Source organism: Delphinapterus leucas, chromosome 3 (assembly GCF_059928025.1).
Source record: "Delphinapterus leucas isolate spDelLeu-1000000601 "Yukka" chromosome 3, BTC_Dleu_Yukka2, whole genome shotgun sequence".
In the NCBI taxonomy this organism is placed as follows: domain Eukaryota; kingdom Metazoa; phylum Chordata; class Mammalia; order Artiodactyla; family Monodontidae; genus Delphinapterus; species Delphinapterus leucas.
This window is the reverse complement of record NC_143131.1, coordinates 143,682,507-143,698,789: the sequence shown is the minus strand read 5'-3', so window position 1 is coordinate 143,698,789 and position 16,283 is coordinate 143,682,507. Positions and strand designations below refer to the sequence as shown.

The window sequence follows — 16,283 nt, the reverse complement described above, 5'->3', positions numbered from 1 at the left end:
TAGATGACCCATTGACCCTTTCATTCATTCATGCATTCATTCAACAAACATCTATTGTGAGCCCACTGTGGTCCAATCATTGTTCTGTGCTTAGGGAGCAGCAGTGAACAAAACAGACCAAATTTCTGCCTTTATGGTGCTTGCATTCTAGTTGAGGGAACAGTGCAACAAACAATAAACAGAACAAAGTGAATTAGATATTATGTTAGAAGATGGTAGGTTCGGTGGAGAAAAATAAAGAAGTGAGTGAGAGAAAAAGCAAGTGGCTATCTGGAGGAGAGTATTGCAAATAGAGGGGACAGCATGCACAAAGGCCCTGAGGTAGGACTGTGCCTGGTATACCAGAAGGCCAGTGTGGCTGGAATGGAGAAAACACAAGGAAGAGTGTCAGGGAATGAGGTCAGAGGGGTAATGAGGGGCCGGATCATTTTAATGACTTTGGTTTCACCCTGATTGAGATGAGAAGAAACATATAACTTGCAACAGGGGAGCCTTTGTTTCTTCTTTCTTCAGTTGCTTTGTCAGCTTTTCTCTGATTCCCTTTCAAACATTCTTCCCCAGCCCCAGTGGACACAACGCATGCCTCCACACCCTTCCCACAGGCAGCAGCTAGCCAGCCACGTGTGTTCTTTTGGCCCTGAAATCCACACCTTCTGTACCTTCCTCCACCTTCACTCAGCCGTCAGTCTTCTTTTAGCAAAAACCAACAGTGAATTCCCTTTGCGCTTTACTGTGACTCGCCTTCACTCTTTGTGGTCCCTTGCTCTAGCCTTGGAGAGCCCTTCCTTCCTGGGACTTCACTTAGACCTCACACCTGTACCACCCATCCCCACCCCCTGCCCTTCGTCCCCCATTTCACCCTACACCTGTCCCTCCTCTCTGCCTTTTCTGTACCGTTCCCCCATCTCTTTTTCTCCCTCCCTTGATCCACCCCCCTCTTCTTTCCCTCTCTGCACCCACAGTCTTCCCACCCTCCTCCCCAGCCCAGTCTCTTTCTCTACCCATTTAACCCTGTGCTCCTCATTACAACAGCCATCCCCTCTATCCATGCCAGGGTAGGACTCTGGGCCTCCCAACAAGGGTGTCAAGACAGAATTCCTGCCAACATTCATCTCATTTCAGATTCCCATAGCACCTTGCTTTCTTTCTCTGCCCCGCCTTGTTCCTTTCCCCTTCCATCTGCCAGTTTTTATCTTTTCTCTTTGGCAACCACAGACCTTCCGCTGACCAGGTCTCAGACCACAGCCGTCCCCACGCCTGCCCTGATTCAGGAGCTCGGGCCTGCCCACCCGCCTCTCCCACTCTACATCCCTATACCTCCAGCCTGGGCCTCACGGGCACACAGCTCAGGTGTCTGGGGGAGAGAAATTACAGACGTCCCCACTGGAGATGCGACCCATGGAGGCCAGACCATACCTGGGCCATTGGGCTCACACCTGGACATTGAATTTTAAAAGGAACGTTAAGCTAGACTAGTTATTTCTGAAAGGCTGTCTGATTATTACTGAGTTTTTCCTTAAATGAGGTCAAGTAAGAATAACAAGAACAGGGCTTCCCTGGTTGCGCAGGGGTTGAGAGTTCGCCTGCCGATGCAGGGGACACGGGTTCGTGCCCTGGTCCGGGAGGATCCCACATGCCGCGGAGCGGCTGGGACCGTGAGCCATGGCCACTGAGCCTGCGCGTCCGGAGCCTGTGCTCCGCAACGGGAGAGGCCACAGCAGTGAGAGGCCCGCGTACCGCAAAAAAAAAAAAAAAAAAGAATAACAAGAACAATGTGATATTTTTGCATTGAGCAAAAATATTCCATTTCAAGAAGTGTCCTTTATTTTAAATTTCTAGACTTCCTTACTCTGTTATCATTGTTGTTAAAAATACTCTTCATTTTATAAAATGATGGCCACTGAAGGATGAGTATGTGTGTGTAATATAAATATGTGTTTAGTCATGTGTAATTATTATTATATAATTATAAATATAAGTCTATATATAAATGTTATGTATAATAGACAGACAGAGATTGCCTTAATTGACAAAATAAGAGGTCTGTAACCACCTAGCCTATGAAATCTAGAAGTCTGGGAATGGCCAACCTAGCTAGAGTACTTCTAAAAATAAGCAGCCACAAACAACAAGCACGGTCTTCAGAGTGTAGACCGTGAATTCAGGCAGACCCACCTTTTAGCTCTGCCCTGCCTTTCAGCCATTGGCAAATAACGTTTCTGAGCCTTGTTTTACTCAACTGAAAAATTCAGAGGCTAGTGGTACCGTCTCAATGGTTTGTGTGAAAGTGAAATGAATATGTGCTGTCATCTGCTTAGTATTGGGTCTGGCACGTAGGATATACTATGTTAGCAGTGACTGGTATTATTTTACTACAACTGCGGCTACTACTACCACCACTTTTACATTAGGCGTGGTGAGAAAGGTTGGAAACCACATCACGGGAGCTGAAGCTACCTGCGTAAGATCCCTCCATAAAGCTCCGTCAGTTCTTTGAAGATTATGGTTGAGAGAACAGGTTCAAGAATTAGGCTAGACGCTTGCATTGTGAATTGAGCCTGGCAATAGCTCATGTTCATGCAAATGTATGCAGACATGGAAATAAGGCTGCCCCTGCTGACCGGGCACACACGACCCACCAGACAGATTGCCTAGAACTTCTCTTGCTGTGTTTGCCTCATTCTCCTCTGTGATAAAATAAAGCTGAGGCGTTAAAGCAGATGAGGCAAGATTCTCTGGTTATATACTGGGAGAGGTGACATGTAAGAGAGACCTTTGCAGAGGAAACCTGTTTGTTCCTTAAGGCAACGAAGCTCGTGCCTGGGGATCTGTGTGTTGGCCTAAAAGTCTTTTTTTTTTTTTTTTTTTCGGTACGCGGGCATCTCACTGTTGTGGCCTCTCCCGTTGCGGAGCACAGGCTCCGGACGCGCAGGCTCAGCAGCCATGGCTCACGGGCCCAGCCGCTCCGCGGCATGTGGGATCTTCCCGGACTGGGGCACGAACCCGTGTCCCCTGCATCGGCAGGCGAACCCTTAACCACTGCGCCACCAGGGAAGCCCCTACAAGTCTTTTGAGCAGTTAAAATTCATCCTCTTATCAATGAGAGAAGACCAGCAGGTGGGGGAGGTTGAAAGATGAGAAAGAGGGAGCAGAGAGTAGAAACTGTAGTATGCACCCCAAGATGCACAGGAAGTGTCTGATTTATCATCCCAAAGACATCTGAACATGACTTCTCTTTTTACCATCAAGAATTCCACCTCATGTCCATAGCCACCTATATAACCCAGATTTCTCCTTCTCTTTAGCGTCGCTTTGCACCACATCTGGTTCTCTGTTCCCTATATGTGCAATCCTTAGCTGGTAGTGATGCTGTTGAACCTTGGGAGGGGTTCTGCACTCCCCAACATTCAGGGGAAGGAAGGTCTATCTCTCATGCAAAGCAATCTGGCAGACTCTTTTAGACTATTTTCAAAGCCAAAGCAGCTCAGAGAAGTGTGCACTGGTCTCCCTGAATAGCAGAGCCAATTCCTCTAAAAACAGCTTTCTTCCAGAGAACCCACAGTGAGACAGTTCACTGCAGATTTTCCTCAAAACTGAGCTCCCACCAACAGCACTGTTCTTGCTGCTCCGTGTCGTTTCTCTGAACCCGATCCAGCCTCCAGCAGGGATAGATTCTGGGAAGAGCCAGAGGCCCACACGTTCTTCTGTTCTGTGGTCTTCGTTCCGCCCTCCTGGCCTCAGGGCTCGAGAGGGGCCATCTGTACCTAGAACCTCATCTTCATCTCTGTCCCATCTTCTTCCATTTTTGCTCTATACCTCCACATAGTGTCATCCCGAGTCTCATGCCCTTGGCTATAACAGGTAAATTTAGTTGCCAGAGAAAGGTTGTGGATGGACTTAAACGTCAAATCATAAATCAGAAGCATCTAGGGGAAAAGGTAGCCCCATTTTCCACCTAGCCTCACTTCAACCCCATTGTTTATCTGGGGTGGGGAGATAAACAATGGTTTATCTGCTAAACAAAGCAAATATGCCCGCATCATACTGGTCACCAGGGACATTTTTAAAAAGAGAGAAAAGTTTAAAAAAAAAGCAGCCAGCAGAGCAAAAGGGCCGGAGGGCTCTGGAAATCATCAACATCCGGGATTCTTTTCCTTTTTTAAAAAAATTGAAGTATAGTTGACTTACAATATTGTGTTAATTTCTGCTGTACAGCAAAGTGACTCAGTTTTACACATATATACGTTCTTTTTTTATATTCTTTTCCATTATGGTTTATCCCAGGATATTGAATGTAGTTCCCTGTGCTTTACAGTAGGACCTTGTTGTTTATCCATTCTAAATGTAATAGTTTGCATTTACCGACCCCAAATTCCCAGTCCATCTCTCTCCCTCCCCACCTCTCCCTTGGCAGCCACAAGTCCGTTCTGTATGTCTGTGGGTCTGTTTCTGACCTGTAGATAGGTTCACGTGTGCCATATTTTAGGTTCCACATGTAAGTGATATCACATGGTATTTGTCTTTCTCTTTCTGACTTATTTCACTTAGTGTGATAATCTCTAGCTGCAACCACATTGCTGCAAATGGCATTATTTTGTTCTTTTTTATGGCTGAGTAATATTCCATTGTATATACATACCACATCTTCTTCTGAGGACACGAGGTTTCTGGGGGGCTGCCATGTGGAAGGAGGGGGGATGGGGTGGGTTGGGGGCAGGTGGGATAAAGGTGAAGCTGATCAGGTAGCAGAATAATTAAGAACAGAGCCTTGTGGTAGATAGTCCTGGGTTTGGATCCCGGTTCTGCCTCTTTGGGTACCTTTCTTAACATCTCATGTTTCACTTAGTTCCCATCTTTGCAAAATGGGGCTCATCGTCCCTACTAGAGATTCTCCATGAAGACTAAATAATATAACCTAACTGCATAGAAAGTTAGCACAACGTTTGAAAGCTCCTAAGTGGAATCTAAAAGGAAAAAGCTTGTGCACATGTCACATATGTGACATGATAGAATGCTTTAGTCTCAAGTTCTCATTTTTTTCTAAGTTGACGACAAAGATTTGTCTGCCGGAGGCATCTGGGAATATGCATATAATAAGAAGAGCAAATCTGGCTCTGTGTCTGCACCTCTGTTTTCTGTAGGCAATGCCAGGTGCTCTGCAAAGCTGGTTAGGAATGACTCATGTCACATATGCCCACATGCCTCAGCTCTGTTGTTATTGTATTAGTGATACTACTTGCTTTGTAGTATTGTTGAAGGAATAAAATGAGCCAGTGTGTGAAGAGCACGGTGTCTGATATATAGAAAGCCCTCAATAAATGGTAGATGTCCACCATTATTGCAACCAATGTTCAAATCCAGCTCCAGAAACTCTTTATCAGGTGACTTGCTGCCACGGCCCTGCACTAGCTATGCCCCTGCCAGTCCCTCTGGCATCACGTTGACTTATGTATTGCTAGAAATATATTGTGTTCAGTTGCGTGTTTGCGAATGACAGATCATTAAGGAAGCACTGAGGAACTAGGGCAAATCAATACAGAACGCAAATGGCTGAAACCCCCATCAGATGTTCGCATTGTTTCTGCCAGTGCCGGAAGACGCTCAGATGTTTGATTTGTATGTTTGTTTTTATGCTAGTTCTATTAAATCAGTTTGCAGCCTGAAGAATGTTTGCCAAAGAAAGACACATGTGCCAGTTAAGAGAGACCAAAGACAGTCGCTGGCTTCAGACACATCCCTAAATGTGACAGTTTTTGCTGATGCTAAAGCTGCTTTTTGTCCTTCACACTGAATTTTTGTCACTGGGAGTATGGATCTTTGCATGCTTGTTCCAAGCCATGTAAAACCCACCAGAGGCTGCTGCTGTGTAGAGCCTGTGTGTGTGCCCACACACGTGCGTGTGCACACACACCCCAGACTTCCTTCCTTGACCGAGGAGCAGTTTTCCTGAGGATAAGTGGGCAATGACTAAAGGAATAGAGGTGCCTCGGCAGCAAACGGTATTCAGCGAAGCTCAGTGACTGAGACTGCAGGCTTTCCAATTGGCTGAACTTGAGTTTGAGTCCCTGCTGTAGCTCTTCCTGGCTTTGTGAATATGGACAAGTGACTTAACATCCCTGAGCCTCGGTGTTCTCATGTTTAAAGTGGGAGTAGTGATAACAAACAGGGTCTGCCTCAGAGAGGTGTCAATACTAACTTAGATGTACGGTGCAAAGCTCTTAGTCTGATGCCTGACTTACAAGTACAAGCTGATACTGTTATTATCCTCACCCTTGCCTTAACTTTACATCTGAAGTACACTGACAAGCTCTAATGCCCCCTGGGGCAAGGCTAACCCACATCATGTCCTGGCCTTGGCATCCTGTAAGGGTGTTGCATGTCCAGCGGGTACCCACAGCAGCATAAGAGGCAGAGAGACTGCAGAAATAAAGACCATCCCCAGAGTGTGCAAGGGTAGAGCGTACCGGATACACAGCAACGTCCCTGCCAGGGTTAACAGGCTAAGATGGGAATTCTTTGTTCTTTGTTCAAAGCCACACCTTTGCACTCTATTTGCATATTTTGTACATATACTGTTATATATATGTGTGTGTGTGTGTATATATATATACACACACATGGATCTATATTCCATCTTCCCTCAACTCCTACAGCCTTTTTACAACATACCTACTTCTGCAGAGACTGCATGATGTCTCAGAATGAGTACTGGGGTCTTCACCCCTTAAACTTTTCTGGGACTTTGGGAAAGCTATTTTAGTATATGGACTTCACTTTCTCTGTTTTCAAAAAATAGAGAAGGCAGTGCATCCAATGGACGGAAGGAGAAAGATGCCACTTCCGCCACTTATTAGCTCTGGCACTTCAGATAGGCTCTTTGATCCATGTAGGTTTTATTTTCCTCGTCCACAAAGTAGGGCCAACACAGCTTGCCTCAGAAGTGTAAGGATTCACAGAGATAATAGACCTAAACCAACTCGATTCCATAAAGGACAACACTTCTTGTTATGTTAGCAATAAAATCTGGTTCTGTGATGGACCGTCTTGGGCTGGTCTCTATCACCAGATTATTAAACTCCTTGGGGATAGGTATCACATCCTACTCACTGTTTCATCCTTCCCTTAGCTCTTGCACCCATTGCTAAAGTGGACGTTATTCATTATGAACTGCACGGTCAGCCAGCTGACCTGACTAGCTTGGGCTCTTGGCCTGCAGCTGGGAGCAGTGCAGAAACTGAGGGGATTGCCATCGTTACAGACAGTGGCTCTCTCCAGAGGCATCCTCCAGCCGCAATCCTCCTGCCAAAATGGCAGGTGAACCCCAGGATTCCTGGAGAGCATTTGCCACCCGACTGGCAGCCCCAGAGGTTCACAGAGCTGCTGCCTTGGCTGAGAAATCCCTGAACTCTGCTCAGCTGGAAAATGAGAATGTCCTTGGAACTTCTCAGTCAAGGCAGCCTGCCCGGGTCTGCTGCCTCTGTGGGTGGCTATATCCAGGAGCCCGCAGCCTCTGCGACCTTGTGGCATGCTTTTTTGGCTCACCACAGGCCAACCAGGCCGCTGTCCAGCCAGCCTATGCCCACGTGCTCGACAGAGCACACTCCCCGGCCCCTCCGGCCCCAAAGAGGCTCTCTTAATAGACCGTGGCAGCCTCATTTGTAGACTCGATTCATCTGGCAGCCAAGAATGATCTGTCCTGATGCTCCCTCTCTCCTCTCACCCACGCTTCCTCTTTCTCCACCCCCCTCACCCCCTTCCTTCGGCCTGGAGAGTGATTTGTCTGTGTTATGGGTAGGCCTGACAAACCATTCCACATTAGCAGCTGAGATGTTGTTTGAAATGGGAAAATTGCTGGCAAACTGCTCCATTAGTGGTTCCAGTAACAAATACTCTCTTTCCCCCAATGAAGATGAGATTGCAGAGGCACAAATTAATACAACTGTCTCCCCTCTTCTGCAGCAGGGATTACTCTTCAAGATGAATTCATCCCAGCCAGAAGTGTGCATCCTCTAGATGGAGCCTCCAAGGGAGCCAGTTCCTCCCATGTCTGCCTTGTGCTCCCCTCAGCCCTCCCCTTGCACACACACACACACACACACACACACACACCATACACACACACTTTTTTGTGTCTTCCCAGCAGAGGGTTTGGGGATCATCCATGCCAAATGAGGAAGTGATGAAAAGATCCACACCTCGGAGAGACGGGAGATGTGGACCAGGCCACCATTCATCACCTCTAATAGAGGACCCCGCCTTCTGCTCATGCCTGTTTCCCACCACACCTGTTCTTGGCGACGGGAAGTCATTTGATAGATGAAAGAATGAAGAATGAAAAGGCTTGCTCACTCTCCATGCTCCTTCTCTTCCAAGGAAGCTCTGGGCCCTGAGCCTGCAGCATCTCTTGTTCTTTCCAGAGTAATAGGAGAGAGAGCAATTCAGCAAAGTCCGTAAGGCCATAAAGCTACAGATTGTAGCAGCAACCCAGGGGAGTGATCCATTCGGGGCCCCTGGGGCCCTCAGGATATCAGGGAGCCAGTTTGATGAATGTCAGGCTGGGAGCCTAGAGACTTGAAGGCTATTTCTTCATCATATTAGAACAGCCGATTGAAAAACCCAGAAACAAATACTGAATCGTTAGGTTGTACACCTGAAACTAAAGGTATATGTCAATTATACCTCCATTACAAAAAGGAAAAGCCCAGAAATGCAGTCTCTGCCTGTACTGCACCCCAGCAGCAGGATGGTGGAGGTTTTCACTGAATGGTGACATGCTTCCAGAACAGGTAGGCATTGCTATCTGTCCATCTGTCTTTACTCTTCCTTCTCTTTATCCCTGTGACTTTTTCAGCATTCTGGTTACTTCCTACAGCATTTTCTGAAGATGACAGCTGCCTCCCAAAGACAACTTATCGTAAACAAGAACCAAATATGCTCAAGGAGAAGACATCTTTTCTAGCTTTCTCCCAGGGGTATCAGACCCTGAGCTGGCTGCCCCACACACCAGAACCCCAGTCTCTGGCTTTCGGACGGTGTTTACCAAGTCTCCCTCCTCTAAGAATGTATGCCACGTGATGGGAGAGACCATCCTGTCCTCAAGGCCCCCAGCAACCATTTGTTGATGGGTGGATGGTTAATCGACTCTTTTCTGCTCTGTTTCTCAGACGCCTGGAACAGAACTCCATCAAATCCATCCCTGCTGGAGCCTTCACCCAATACAAGAAACTGAAGCGAATGTGAGTCTCCCCTGGAGAGAAATGGGCCCAAATGTTTTCAGTTCGGGGGGTACTATGTGTAGTGGGCAGCCTGCCCAGATGAGAGGCTGCGTCACAATCCTCAGGAGAGTGCAGTGTCAGACCTGGAATGGCTCCCAAGACGGGGAGGTGAGACCAGGGTGCTGCATTCAGATGGGGCGGTGTATGGGTTTAGGCACCTCAGATCTAAGGGCGACTCCAACTAGAGTGAAGTAAAATTATCTGGGTGGGAGGTGGGGCTGTGTCAGCCTAAAACAATCCCACCTCACCATTTGATTGTCCCCTGGTTTGGGGGATGCGGACCTCAAGTAGGAGCTTCAGTAGAGATGTGGCCGTTTCCCTATATCATCCTACAGCACCGTCACCAGCATCCCTACCACCATGCACGCATTCATCTAACAAATTCTTAGCCAATGTCCACCAGGAACAAAGAACTGTGCTGGGATCTGTGGGTAGAGGGTGAACTAAAACGAAGTCTCCTCTGATGGAGCTTGCGTATTTGGGTGGGAGGGCACAGAAATAAAACCAAGTAAATGTCAGAAACTGACCAGTACTAGAAAGTAAAACAAAAGAAGGGAAGGGGCTAGAGATTGATGGAGGGGTGGTCTCTAGATGGGTTGACCCATGAAGGCCTCCGTGTGCAAGTGACCTGAATGAAGGAAGGCAGTGAGTCTAGAGGAGTTCTCAGGAACATATGCATGGATGGTTTGCAGAATAGAGAGGAGGAACAGAGTGAATGAAGAGAAAGTGGTGGGGATTGTGCTGGAGACGTAGATAAGGGCCAGCTCCCGTGGGCTCTTTAGACCATGGTAAGGACTTTCTAATCTTTCTAAGTGAGATAAGAAGCCTTGGAACCTCCCTTGCCCATATGATGATCCCCAGCATGGCCATTACCACCATATCCAATACCACGCCATCACTGCAGCCTATCGGTACCTGCTGACATCAACACTGCAGTGTACCTTCCCTACTCCATTGACAGCATCTGAGCCTCACGGCCCTCATCCCTGCCATCGTGGTAACGTCATCAGCACCACCCCTCCCCATCACGTGACCACCCTGAGCACTGATCTGTGAGTCACTCAGAGCGGGGTGCTCTGAAGGGAGGCTAGTAGGATTCAGAAACAACCCAGCCATTGCCATCACAGATATTAAGAGCCTAGCAGGGAGGCTCCCGTCCCTTTTCCAGGCTAAGAAATCATTTATTATAGCCCAGTAATCACGATGCTGCTTTCATTGCGCTTGCCTACTCCCTCTGGCCCCCCACACAGAGAAAAGAGAGGGGGCAGGTAGAAATATGCATGGACTTGGGTTTTGTTCCCTTCCACCGCGGGCTGATTCATCGGTTTCCCTTGAGTAGGAGGGCCTGCATTAAAGAGGTTAAGTGTCTGCTTGCTCCTTTTATGTTAAAAATAAACATCCCTGCGAAACAGTGGCATTGGTACGCTTTACCCTCAGATCTTAGGAAGCCAACTTCCCATCTCCCTGGAAATCCACGCCAAACAAGTTTTTCTCCTGGTACAGTTCCAGAAGTAGAAACCAACATGATGCGCCAGCCCTAAGCACATACTCCTTCCCTCCCTTTGGCAGCATTCCTGCTGGAGGAGCTGTATAAATATAGGCCTTAATATTTAAACCTTGGGCCATTAATCTCCTGGCCTCCCTGCTTCTCCAGCTCTCTCTCCATATGCACCCCCCCAATTCATTTTTAAAGCCCAGCTTGATTATGCAGCCAGATAGTAATTTCAGTGAAAAATGACAAGTTCAGTCACTGCCCCAACCTATATCTCTTACATGATTTAAGTGACTGCTCTAATTTTTTGTGAAGTCCAGGTAATTTAGAGTGTGACTATGTTTTACTATCCTTTCTCCATCCCGTTGGAGTTGCCATGATCTGTGCATTCAAAATTCATAAGATCTTCTCCGTCACGACCTGGGAAGTAAATTTCATTTTTGATCACTTCTGATGCTATTGATATTTACTATGATGCCCTTTCCCCCCCCCCCCAACCAAGGGGATGGCGGTAGGGAAGAGAGACCACTTAAAATTTTTTCTGACTAACAGAACTTCAGAAACCCAGACTGAAGTGCAAGGGCTTTGGAGAAGTAGGGTCCCTGGTGAAAACGGAATTTAAAACCCTAAGGGTGAACTCCTCCTAGGTATATGTGACCAGTTTATCTCTAATATCTCACAGAAAAAAGTTTTCCCTCAGCTATGAGTGAACCTCATCCTCTTCTTATCTCCAATGACAAAAAGAAAAAAAAATTTTCCTTGATTGAATGTTGAATGGCTTTGTCCCTGAAGAGGATGAATTTCTAGAGGTCAGCTTAGTGTAAAAAAAGTACTTCCAGGTGAAAACTAGTACCAAGATAGAGGCGCCATCTGCAGGGAGAGTAGCAGACGTTAGAGAGGATGCCCCAGTCTTACAGGGTTGGTTAACCGAGAGCGCTGACACTTGAAGGCCAAACCTTCAAAGGTGTTGAGTTCTTTCCCTCTCACGTTCTAAGGTAGAGCAATATTCCACAAGTTCCACCAGTTCCTAGTGTCTCACGCTTATAATCCCCGCTTGACCCTCGTCGGCACTGGAATTTACCACCTCTCTTCTGAACTGTATGCAAAGGCCACTTCTTCTCTGCCATCCAGTTTATCAAGCCCCAGGGGACTGGGGTAGGTTTGAGACAGACCAGATTCTGAAATACTGGTCTAAAGTATGACTCAGAAACCACCTGCCTGGGAATCATCTGGAGATTTGTTACGTATGCAGATTTCTAACCCCAGTTCTCCAGAGGGCCAAATCAGACCCTCTGTGGGTGCATTTTAATAAACACCCTAGTGAGGTTTGAGAACCACTGGTCATCGAGGGCGACCCAAACACCAGGAGTCAGCTCTGGGACCACCTGAGCGTGGAGATGGGTGGGCACTGAAGCCTTCCCCAGTCTACCTTCCTGTCCAGGGCCACCACCTTCTGCACCCATCACGGTGAAATGGAAGGGAGACTGGAGATGCCAGCTCTGTACCCAAATCGCTGTGTCCACTCACTTGTGGCTACAGGTCCTTTACCTGTGGCTGCTGTTCCCTTCCTGCAGAATGAAGAACTAAGATGAAGTGACCACCAGGGTCAGTTCCCAGCTAAACTATCACTTCTCCAGTTTCCACTCCCCAGCATCTCCAAATCACGAGACTTCTCACCTTGTCCTTAGAGACGGGTGCATCCAGGAGTCTAGCTCTGAACTAAAAACGAATTTGCCCTGACAAGGCTAAAGCAGAGGGCTTCCCCACTGGTCACAGAACCTCCTCTGACACGGTAGAGGGCCAAGGACCTTGAAGGGACATCACATTAAAAATGTCAGGAAAAAAAAAAAAAAACCAAAGAAATAAACAAATGAGGCTTTCTCACTAGTCTGATCCGAGCACCGACCCTGCACGCTTGCCTGAAATGCCTTGCTAGGCAGCCAGGCTGAGGGCTAGCAAGATTAGGATAATCCGGAGCATTTGCTTGTTAAGACCCTTATACAAAAGCAGAGCTCTGAAGAAAAGGCCAGTGTAAGCTGACTAGTTTGCGAGCACAATCTGTGGATTTGTTAGAGGTGATCTCGCCTGCTAAAGGGATAAGCTCAACAGCCGTGCCTAAGAAACCTTAACCTGTGGAGTATCTTTCAACTCGCAGGTCTTGGAAACAAGGAGGGAAGGGAGCAGAGGACTAGGCAAAGATTGTTGGGCGGCCCTTTTGAAGGATAGTAGAAGGAGGAGAGAAACAGGCAGAAGGACTGAGCTTAAGAGGCTGTGGGGCTGGGGCGTCTGGCCTCGCTGGAGGCAATTGCTAAGGAATCTGCTTAGATGTTCTTGCTTCTCAATATTCCCTTCCCTCCTCCTTGTTGATCCTCCAAGACCCCAGCTCTCCCTCTTCTCCACAAAAGCAAAGACCCATTGATTTATTTTGGTAAAGAAAAGGAACCGGAGAGGTTCATTGTAGCTGGAAATTGGAGCATCTCCCCTTCCAGGGACAGGAGCCCCGAGGCTGTCCCTGAGCTAATAACTCCTAAAGAGAAGTCTCCCTCTTCAGGAAAGTGTTGTTAGCGAGACGGGTGCTCAGAAGACCCTGGGGTGCTGCAGAGTAAGCAGCCTCTGGGTCAGGGAGATTCCTCTGTGCCAACGAGGCCAGGTTAGCTGCCTTCTAACACACAGCATCCTTCTCGCTCACATTATCCCAAAGCCCTGATCATCATCGCCCTGGGCTTGTTCCCGTCTCACGAGGACCGCCAGTGACAAGCCCACATCTCAAAGCCATCCCATGAGAATCTCATGATGTCTTTACATCACCCGGCCTGGAAGATGCACTGAACCAGGCAGAGACTTAAGTCACTTCTCAAAACCTCCATTCAGGTCAGGAAGGAAAAGTCACTGGGGAGGTGAAATGACTCAGGATTTCTGGGGACAAAAAGAAGCATTTGCCAAGGCGTGAGGCAAGAAAGTGAGGCTTACAGGAACCTTGGGCTGTGTTTGGGCAAGGCCAGCTTTCGCTTTGTTTATGCTATAATTGCTTGGTTGTGAGACCTACGATGAGACCCTAATCTAACTGGCTTCCATTTCCCACCTGCAAAGTGAAGGCTCACGTGTGCATGGCCCTATGTCAAAGTCAAGGTGCCACGAGTGAGCATTCTTTGAAAGCCAAGAAGAGTGGTACAAATACAGTGCATTTTATCATGCGGCAGTTGAACTGAATGATCCTTAAGCCCCTGCTCACACACTATGAATAAATAAATTGATTAAGTGATGAATTCATCCTCACCATTTTGCATGCCTGAAATGCTTGGTCCACACTTTAGGAACGGCCATAGCACACCTTGAGCTATGTTCTCAGAGTCTCTGGTTAATTTTTCAGAGACATCAGCAAGAATCAGATCTCGGACATCGCTCCAGACGCCTTCCAGGGTCTGAAATCGCTCACATCTCTGTAAGTGGGGAGCAAAGCGCGTAGGGTGTGGGTGGGAGCATGGGCGAGGGGGGCGTCCATATTTTTCAGGGGGTGTTTATCAAGGTTTTATGTTCCCTTACACACTTGTGTCAACCTGGTAAAAGAAACAAATATTTCTTCAGGGGAAATTGATCTTGGGGAATATTTCTACAAGCCCAAATGCATTCTTTTTATTGATTAAGTGCCCAGCAGCCTTCCTGGTTATTGGCTTCTAATTCAAATGCATCTTCTGGTCTAACCGCCCTCCCATCCCACATGCCTAGGCAGTGCTGTCCGGGGAGGTGGAGGGAGAGAGTCGTAACGTATGATTATTACCACGTGCCCATTTTGCCCGTGCGTGTGACCTTGTCAAGGAAGGAGCTCATTTTCTTCCTCTGATTTGAAGCCTTTTTCTCCAGACCAACCTCATGGCTATTGTCCTGAGAAAGCATTAACCCCATCCTATAAGCCTTTCTTTTCTTTGATTTTTAAACCCTTTGATTTTTAAACCCTTTGATTTTTAAACCCCCTTTGATTTTTAAAGCAGCCTAGTGGATGGAACCAAAGCTGTGCGCACCAGGGGCTCAGAGACCCTCAGGGGCAGGGAAGTACAGAGCTTTGTCCTGATTTCTGCCAGTGACTCGCCCTGTGGCACAGGGACTGTCACTTGAGTCTTCTGTGCGCATTCCCTCACAGGCAAAATGGGGACGATGACACCTTTCCTGCCTGACACACATTCATGATTACAGTCCCAACAATCATTGGCAGTACTTATTGAGCACCTACTGTGTACCTGGTACTATTCTAGGAGGCTTGCAAGTTTCACCCTCACCATGACCTAAAATATAGGATCTATCCTCTCCTGTCTTTAATGGTTGGAGAAATTGGGTGATCTAAGCTCCACACAGACAGAGGTTTTTATTTCTTTTGATCCTGGCTGAATCTCTGGCACCTCAAACAGTACCTGGCACGTAGTTATCGTGCCAAAAAAAAATGTGTTGAATAAATAAACGTAACTTATCCAAAGTCCGCGGTAACAAGCGAGAGAGGCAGGATTTAGACCCAAGCAGTCTGACTCCAGAACCGTGCTCTTGGTCCCCATGCCGTGCTGCCCTCCTGAGATGACATAAAAAGTATAAGATACAGCAAAGGTATCATCAGTTGATATTTTTTGTATTATTTGGTGACCTGCCCACCCGGGCAAGAGTGAGGATGCTCAGAGGCAAGCTGTCCGTGCTTTGTGTCTCTGTGCAACCGGTTTGTTTAATGGATAAGTGGGCAGGTAACAAGACACACATTCTTCCCCCACCTGGCCCTATCCCACTGGGAAGGGGCTGAAGACAGGGAAGTCTCTTGATTCAGTTGTGGCCTGCTGCTGGAGGAGTAAAGTAGTTTCATTTATCGGGTAGAACATCTGGCTGGGATATCAAAGACAGGATTGTGTGTGAGATCAGTGTCTGCTTATTGCGCTGAAGATCACAGAGGAGAAGGGAGAGTGGCCATCTGCCACCGCGGTCCTATCCCTGTCCCCACCCTCCTGTTCCCCTTGTCTGCTGTCCCTCTGCTGGGATCTGGGAACAGCCTGAGGACAGTGAGACGCTTCCTGTCTTGCGGGAAAAGAAATTCAAAATCTGGTTGCCAGACAGGACATTGGCATGCCACTAGGCGATTCTGAAATATATCAGGGCATTGTTTAAGTGAAGTGCCTCTCACCCCCAGTGCACGCATGTAGCCATTCAGTAGATGCCTACTGTGTACTGAGTAGCCTTATAGGCACTGAGAATGTGGCAGTGAACTGGACAGACAAGACCCTTGACCTCATGGAGCTTTGAATACCAACACACCCAATCCGAAGTCAGGAATGGCCAACGTAAAGGGCAGGAAAGCCTTTACCCCAGACCTGTTCATTCTTTTTTTTTAAATTTATTTATCTTTAGCTGCGCTGGGTCTTCGCTGCTGCGCGCGGGCTTTCTCTAGTTGCGGTGAGCGGGGGCTACTCTTTGTTGCGGTGCGCGGGCTTCTCATTGCGGTGGCTTCTCTTGTTGCGGAGCACGGGCTCTAGGCACACGGGCTT

General features: G+C 47.6%; 1 protein-coding gene across 1 annotated transcript in view; it reads left to right on the top strand.

The window, feature by feature from the left end:
• The window catches only part of SLIT3 (slit guidance ligand 3), a 611,722-nt gene that overhangs the window by 477,460 nt on the left and 117,979 nt on the right, over positions 1 to 16,283 (top strand). The window contains exons 10-11 of the mRNA XM_022595144.2: positions 9,165 to 9,236; positions 14,138 to 14,209. Of these exons, the coding sequence (XP_022450852.2) occupies positions 9,165 to 9,236; positions 14,138 to 14,209 (144 nt within the window). The remainder of the gene's footprint in view (positions 1 to 9,164; positions 9,237 to 14,137; positions 14,210 to 16,283) is intronic.